Genomic DNA, 8,306 nt, shown 5'->3' with positions numbered 1-8,306 from the left:
CTTCAGCGGACAATTCATCAAGTTCGGCACGGTCTTTATGCAGCTGTTGGTTGATAGATTTCTCGCTTACATTGATCAAATCTCTTATTCATTTCTGCCATGATTTGTCCCAGAGGCAGATTAGGTATCAGCACAGGCGGGTAAATTAATTAATAAGAGGACGGGGAGTGAGTTTTCTACATCAGGGAGAAGGAAGGATGCGAGCAGTGCCTGTGTGACGGTCAGGTAGAGAACAAATAGATAAACACAACAAACTGAGGCGGAGAAGGTGCTTTAGGAGATGCCAAGTAGGGAGGAAAGGTTTTAGCTCATGCTGTGGATGGGGCGGAGCCAGTGGTTAATCGCTAGCGACGTGGTTCTCGTTGTACAGGGTGTGCCAGCGCTCAATCTTCTTGTCCTTGTTCTTCAGACACTCGTACCAGTGCTTCAGCCGCTCTCCTTTGGCGGTGATTCCCAGCTGACACCCGCCTGTCGGAGAGAAAAGTGAGGCGTGAAATAAGGAGTAGGTGAGAGAATTTCATTTTGACGGCATCAAAGCAGTGATCATTTACCGATGTAGTCGTTGGACTTCCCGATGTCGTAATCCCACACAGAGATGTCTAAAGACTTTTTAGCCAGGTCGCTGTGTTTGATGTCATAGCTGAATTCCTGAAATTGGATTTAGACAATTAATCATCACTTCCAAAGCCTCTTCAGAACTTTTTTCAAACCTGAATTTCAATTATGATTACATAATAGCATCTTGGGAATAAGCTGATTTTATCATTGTCTTAACAAACCTCATTAAACTCTGGGTTTAAAGTTCTCTTTTTGATTTGTGTTTTGCTCTTGCCCTTCTTCCCCATGTCAGGTTTCAGACATCTGCAAATTATACACACACATAGAATCTGATTACTGCCGTCTCAAGAGTCATGTACAGTGTGAATGTTCTTCTCATTCTGCTTCACCTACATTTTGACATAAGGGTCAGAGTAACCATTAGCATCCATGGCAGCCAAGTGAACGCAGCGCACGACACCCACAATGAGGCGGTTCTGCGGGGAGCTGTACATGAGGGAGATCAGGACCCGGCCGCGCTCTTCTACCTCTCCGCCCTCTTTCCCTTGCTGAAACCGAACAGAGGCAGAAAAGATTTTTATGGCATTCCTATTATGATTTACGTGCACTTCTGGTGGAATCTGCCACGTTCAGACATGCTCGGGAAATCAAAAAGACTTGCCTCATCCTCGTAGAGAGCTATGCCTCTGGCCGCCCCGGCTGTTGCGGTTTTCTTCGTCTGCAAAGAAAGAGATCACAGCCGCTCGATAAAAGACTGAGACAAGGAGAACAGAGCCTGGTTTGCATGTTTCTGAGCTTCACTCACAGGGATGACTCGTTCCAGACACACGTTAAAGTTTTTCTTCTGGTTCATCTTCAGTTTCTTCAGCGCCACTCGGGTTTCCCCAATAAATTCATTGTGCCCGAACTTGTCTTCATCACAGACGGAGAGCCTGAGGAAATCAAACAAGAGTCTTAATCAAGCAGGGTCATCTACAGGCCGAGTTCAATATGTGAATGTGGGTTTGTTGCAGCTAAGTGAGATTTAAGTATCCACCTGAGGGTCTTGCGCTGCATGTCCTCATCCGTCAGGCCGTGGTAGGTGAGCGTCTCATTCCACGCTGGGTTGCGGGTGTTTCTCAAGGTCTTTGTGCGAAGCTTGTTAGACTGATGCAGGTTAGATCAGGACAAAGACACTGAATCATTTCATGGCACGTTGCCGCTGCACAAGATCACACACATCTGTGGTTTGTGTTGTGTTATGACAGCGAGTATCTACATGGATCTGCTTCCCATCAAAAGGTGGCTTATGCAGCTCAGACCTGCCCCATTAGCCACTCCACAAATGATATACTGCAGATACACATTTACTGCAATGTCTCCATGCACTTCTAGACATTATCCGCGAGTCAATTTTATGCAACGTGTTCATTTAAACCACAAGGTGTCAGGCTTGAGCTTGCAGAAAGGCCTCTCAGCCTTGTCTAAAATCACCACCCTTCCTGTTTTGCTTAGCAGGATATTAGGGTCATAAATCTTTCAAGAGATGTAAAAGCTTAATGTAGGAAAGGTGAGTCTTTTACCTTACTTGCCCCCGGCAGCAGATGAAGCTTGACATAAGGATCTGCCAACCCGTTGGAGTCCATGGGCTTCAGTCCCTGAGGAGGGAGAGATCACAGTGTCAGTCACATCGTCGAGAATGGCAGCGAGCAATTAAGCTAAAGAGCCGCTCAGGAGCTTTTTAACATAAACCACTTGGCTGTAATGATTCCTTTGTGCGACAGAACGAGGAGGAGAGTGGTACCTTTCCTTTGAGGATGCTGCAGTGGAGGCTGTTGCTCTCCTGTTCGTAGTGCAGGCTGAACTCTAGAGAGCCCAGAGTAGCTGAAAGAAACACCCAGAGCAATCGTCACATTAGACTGCAGAGACATAGAAAAATATGCTCCGGAATAATTAAAACAAAGAGAGGGACAAAGGGGATATAAGAGAGAGAAGCTCTTCTAATTAAACACTCAACGTGTGAATAGGAGTAAGAATTAGGAATGGACAAGTGGGAGTGATAATGAATTCAACAAATAATTATTTACCTTGACTTGTGTAAAACATCCATATGACACATTCACAGGTTGTTATTTACCTAAAGTAAACCTAAAGTGAGCTGGAGAATCTCCCCCAGGCCTGTAATGTAAAATAAATCAAATAACAAGTCTCAAAGGAAGACGTTCAGAAACTAAGGTTCTGGGTAAGAAAAAATAATTAGTGAAGTGCTGCCCACACAGATTTTCTTTGGAGGAGTTTCATTGCCTCGCATTTCTGTAGGGGACAAAATAATCAAAGGTCATTTGCTAATTATTTTATATAACTGTAACTTTTCTGGGCTGAGATTCACCATAAAACTGAAGAAGTTATAGTCGCCTGAGCCACTGAGACCAATCAGTTCTCATCATCACAATAGCCAAATAAGACCACTGCTATTTCTGCCATTTTCACTCCCAACACAAGGGACTGGATCCAGCACCAGGGGGAATCTAAATCCTGCTAGCCCTGTTGTATCTCAAATTATTTGCACAGCTCCATATTCCCAGATCTCAATAAAATAAATTAACACCCAGTCCCCCCGAGAGGGAATAAAGGCCGTTTGACGCTGCAGGCGCAGAAAATGAAAATGGCTTGGCACCAATCTCATCATGAAAATGGGATATGGGATATATTTAAAAAATAAATAAAACTGCACAATTACACAAATGACATTCAGAAAGTATTCAGACCCTGTCACTACATCATTTTGTACTGACTTAAGAAAATGAAATGATTATTAAAAAAATAATAATTTCAACTCAACACTTTGAACAAATTCAAATAAGAGACTTTCCAAAGTTCAGTAAAAAGATAAGCATAAATACAAATATTGACATAAGTATTCCGCCTCTTTGCAACCCTGATGGTCCCTCTGGCTGAGCTCCAGTGATGCTGTGTGTGGATGGGAGAAGCTTCCGGAAGAACAACCATCACTGCAGCGCCGGGCTCCACCGAGCTGGGCTTGGCCAGACGGAAGCTCATCGACAGTGAGAGACACAAAAAGACACAAAAAGACGGAACTGTTTTGTTCCCCGACTGTGTCGATTAATTTAGGAACTGTAACAACACAAAAAATGTATCAAGAACCTCAATCCAACACGGCAATTAAGGTAAAATTCACCCTCCTTCTCAAAGGAGTAATATACCAAAAAAACGCTGCCTCACTCACAGCTCTGAGCTGGCAAATGGGCACTGGCCCTGTCTCTCCTGGTCTTAGTAGGTTTGCCAAATTGGTTAGTGGGTCCCAGTGTGCTATAGCTCACTCACCAATGGAAGGAGGAGGGAGGGCGTGACCTGGACAGGCACAGGGGAGATGGTAAAAAAAATGCACAAACAACCCCCACCGCCATGACAAGGGCGGTTAGAAATGGTTGTCCTTCTGGAAGTTTCTGCAGCTCCACACAGGATCTCATGGCTCAGTTTTCCCTCTGCTATGTCAGCTGGGAGACCTTAAATATGCCCGTGTGTGTTTTACAAATCCTGTCCAACAGAAGGTGATTTGTAAATGTTTACCCCCTGCACGCAACCAACTAATGCAACCACCTGTTCAGTACTGTATATTAAAGTACAGAGTCAATATGCCTTGGAATTTCACTCACCTACACACAGGGTCTCTACGTGAACATGCAGCACTTATAGGGGGTAGGGGGGGGGGGGGGTGGCTGAAAGGGGATGGCAGCATTGGCAGGTTATTAAGGGGCATGGTCTTTGGGTCGATTTGGTTTAAAGGGAATAGCAACTCCCCCCATCCTCCTGCAAATTACCCTCTGACGTCCTATCAATGTGCTGAACGTCTCACAGATGATGACATGAACGAGGAGCGTCATAGCAAAGTGTGCGAAAACGTCATATTTCAGTTTTTCCATTAAAATAATGGAGTAAAAATGTCTAAATCCCTATTTATGCTTTGCCATTATAGGGTATTGATTGAAGAATGATAGGATTGTCCCTTCCTTGACGCTCTGTAGCTCAACTATCACTATTGATTTAATGATTGTCATTCTGATACACACTTCCTCTGCATTAGATCCTTGGATATATCGATTTTCATGCTTCGGCAACATACGGTGCTTATCAATTGTTATTTTCTACCCGGCTCAATAGACGCTGCCGGAGCATTACTTGCTGTTTGCTCCGACTATCTTGATATTTAAAGCTATGAATTATTACCAGCAGACATAAAGGGAAGATCAAAAATCAACGCAGAATGACTCGGAATCCCTGAGGGGAACATAAATGCTGCCAAATTAATGACATCAATGCTCAACAATGTATTCTGCATGACTATATTTTGTTTCGCTTCATTAAAAAGGAGAGAAAGGTGCTATTTACCTGGAATGGTTGAGAAGAAATCATTAATGTCAAACCGAACATGAGGAGAAATCAAAGCAGCCACATTCGTCTGTGAGAAGAGAGCAGTTGGTTAACTCACTGGCTTCATCAGAGTCGTAGTCGTTGGCCTCCTCCTCCTCCTCGGCTGGGGGAGCTTGCTGTCGGACAGGAGCCGGCTGCCTCCTCTCCTCTCTGACTGCAGGGGGCGCTCTCTGCTCTGGAGGAGCTGTAGCGGAGGTGAACCCACCTCCGTCTCCAGCCACTTGACCTACGACCACATTAAAGAAATCAAGTCAGCGGCTTCTTCCTTCTGAGGCTACATTTGAAGAATGATGAGGTCACAGCGGAGAAAGTAGGCGGTGCCATTTGAAGGCTCCTCCAACCGCGACCGACAAATGGGTCCTTTTATCCCCAAGAGTTGAAGGCTCCAACAAGTGGATCCTTCCCGCCCAATGCCATGATTAATTTCGCTTTGGTGACGAACCAAGAAATGTCGACGGGAAGCGACAAGATGTCCAATGCTTGTATATTACGCGTCAACTCAACCGAACAGCTAACGGTACGAACCAAGGGACGTTAAAATGATCTCGTCCTTTCCAACTTCAGCTCTGTTGCCTGGCAACAGCAACAAGTACGGTACGAGCTGGTGACGCTGATCACGAAAAACCTTCGAGGCCTAGGCCGTTAGATTTTAGCTCAGTATTCGCAGTATATGCAGCCTACTTAGATTGCCTCTGTAGTGGGCCGGTTAGACCGAGTCCTCTGAAGGATGCAGCCACTGAACTGAGACACTGCTTCAGTCAAGTGAGACGGCACGAAATGACACCATCAGGGATTCAATGTTTGATTAACGTCTGTGACTTTCATAGGAAAAGGAGGGTTCTGTCCTCGCTCTCTCTCACCCTGCTGAGCCATGGCGAGCGATGACGCCGGCTGTGGCCTGGAGCTCTGCACGGGAACCGTCTTCTTCATCACCACAGGGCCACCCTGCCCCACCTCCTGAGGGCCAGCTCCGCCCGTGGCCATGGGCACCGCTGATGGTTTCGGGGCCACAGGTGGGTAACCAGCACGGCCCTGTGGCTCTGGGCCTAAAAACAAGCATGAATAGCATAATACAGTAAACACACAGACACAGGATACATGAGGGAGCCGCACATAATCACACCTCTCCAGGCTCCGACTGCAGTGGAATCTGTAATAGTCTCTCTGCATACTTTTGATGTTGCGGCTTTTTCATCGCAAAGGCATTGACCTACATACGTTACAACACGCTGTGGCAGCTGACTACTGTACATGCAGCAGCTGTATAGTAGTCTGCTCAAGCTACACCCTCTACTCGGACCCATCATGCCAGCACCACCTGGAGGCTCATCCCATGACACAGCATGCACCTTCCGACAGCTTAATTGAGCTCTTCATCCACCTCCTCTGCAACAGTAGGTGGTGCTGCCATATCTGGGACGCAAATAAAAGGTCTTATGTTTGGGAAAAGAGCAGCGAGGTGATTTAAAGTCAGACTGAAATTAAAATTCATTTCTGCTGTTAAATTAACAAATACAAATCCTGGTGCTTTGAAAGGGGGAAAAGTGGAAAAACCCTCCTTGTATTGAGGTTGTAGTGTAGTCTATGTATAATAATGTTCTGTTCTCAGGTCATCGGATCTTAGACCCTGTTCAGACCTGGTATTAACATCTGTCCTGAGGGATCTGATCACAAGTGGTCAGTGCTAAGTACGTATGTTCACACCTGACATTTGAATGCATCCTGAATGTGTCTCCATTGATCATTTAGGATCCGATTTCACTTCGCTGCTCAACAGTGTGTGGTGCAGTTATTCTGCGAAGAAAGTATCAATTATTTTGTGGTGGTCAGTGTTGATATTGTGGTTGTGGCCACAAACAAATCAACATGTGGACACAGAGAAGCATAAAATGAGTTTTATTCATTGTGAAACTGAAGCAGGTCATAGGACATCAGCTGAGTAAGTGGTCCTTCAAATGTGGTGCAGGATGCATTTGTGTTCACACAGTGAATAGAATGTGGCCACATGTGTCCAACCACCTCGGAATGTGGTCTGAGTGATCAGCCCTCAGGACACATTGAAGATACATTTAGGTGCCTTCAGACCTAAACTTGTGATCGCATCACTCAGGACGGATGACTAAAGAGTCTGAACAGGGTCAGAGTCTGACATGTTTCGATAATATGTCCTCATATGATTTTATCCTATTTAATTGCAAAATACTTAAGCATTTTGTGTTATTTCTTTTACAAAATAATAAAGAGAATTTAAATTTCAGCTCAACTTTAAAAATAACATGCATCACTGTTAAAGATTCATTTCTAGATGTTTAAAAATTGCCTAAATCTTGCTGCTCACAGGCAGGAGACTGACTCTGAACTAAGAGATGTAATGTAAACCAACAGTTTGTGACAACAATGTCACTGTCAAGAGACCTGCTGGTCGCCACATGTTAAGATTTAGATTAAAAAAGATTCAAGACTGATAAAGAAAAGCTGAGTCTTGTCGTTGTCTACCTGCAGGTTGTGCTTGAGCTACTGCCCCTCTGGGCTTAGGGGCGGGCGGCCCCTTGGGCTCTGCTGCCTCATGGGCTCCGGCCTCTCTTGGTTTGGATAATGGCATCGGTGACGGCAAGAAATGTTTCGGAAAACCTTTGAAGAACCAGGCCCCAGACCTCTTCCACACCTGAGTAAAAAGAACAAAATATATGGCTTATAAGCTGTCAAACACGAAATTGAATTCTGTTATTTGTTCACTGGAGTGAAGCGCTCACCTCTCGCTGTTCTCTGCAGATCTTGCAAAGCCAAACAGCACGTGGCCGACTGCCACACTGTGTACCACACTTGGTACACATGTTCTACATGACAGGAGAAAGAAAAGATTTCCAGCTGGTTGTCATTTACAACTTTATTATAAATAAACAGCTCATATAGGACAACCTTTTGCGTCTCTGTGTTATTAACAGCAATGTGTTACTTTATGTCTTTATGTCTGGCTGACTCATTGCCCACCTTTTTGCAGTCCTCACACACCACTGAGCTGACCCCAGGTGAACCCAGCTGCTCTCCACACAGCAAACAGCGGGACAGTCCATCCCCACACACCGTCTTCTTTATGTCGTCCAGGCGGCCTATCAAGCGCCTGCAGCAGCACAGGGGGAACGCTTACTTAAGAATGTCACCGGTAATTATCCCAGGTCCAAGTGTGTGCACGTCATCAGTTTCAACAGGCGTTTTTTCTTTTCTTTTTGACATATATTTGGAGAAATTGCTGCATGTTTTACAATCCCATACCCGATTCTCTCCTGCTCCATGGTCTCCATTTTCTCAGCCCGGGC

The 8,306-nt window shown here is 45.2% G+C and overlaps 1 protein-coding gene across 1 annotated transcript; it reads right to left on the bottom strand.

The window, feature by feature from the left end:
- Positions 1-337: 337 nt before the first annotated feature.
- On the bottom strand, positions 338-8,306 carry LOC133002226 (rabphilin-3A-like). The gene is made up of 15 exons (XM_061071991.1): positions 8,263-8,306; positions 7,981-8,110; positions 7,743-7,826; positions 7,486-7,654; positions 5,850-6,035; positions 5,048-5,215; positions 2,342-2,421; positions 2,121-2,195; positions 1,595-1,704; positions 1,364-1,490; positions 1,220-1,276; positions 952-1,106; positions 780-861; positions 552-648; positions 338-468 (listed from the first exon to the last, which is right to left on the bottom strand). The coding sequence occupies exons 1-15, from the start codon at positions 8,289-8,291 to the stop codon at positions 338-340; spliced, it is 1,680 nt and encodes a 559-aa protein (XP_060927974.1). The 5' UTR covers positions 8,292-8,306.

Source organism: Limanda limanda, chromosome 5 (genome assembly GCF_963576545.1).
Source record: "Limanda limanda chromosome 5, fLimLim1.1, whole genome shotgun sequence".
NCBI classification, from domain to species: domain Eukaryota; kingdom Metazoa; phylum Chordata; class Actinopteri; order Pleuronectiformes; family Pleuronectidae; genus Limanda; species Limanda limanda.
This window is presented reverse-complemented; position numbering and strand designations above follow the sequence as displayed.

Coding starts and splice junctions, on each gene's coding strand:
- LOC133002226 (XM_061071991.1), bottom strand. CDS start 8,291: ATGGAGACCATGGAGCAGGAGAGAATCGG. Junction 5,216..5,849: donor GCTCGCCATGGCTCAGCAGG/GTGAGAGAGAGC, acceptor ATGTGGTCGTAG/GTCAAGTGGCTGGAGACGGA. Junction 649..779: donor TAAACCCAGAGTTTAATGAG/GTTTGTTAAGAC, acceptor ATCCAATTTCAG/GAATTCAGCTATGACATCAA.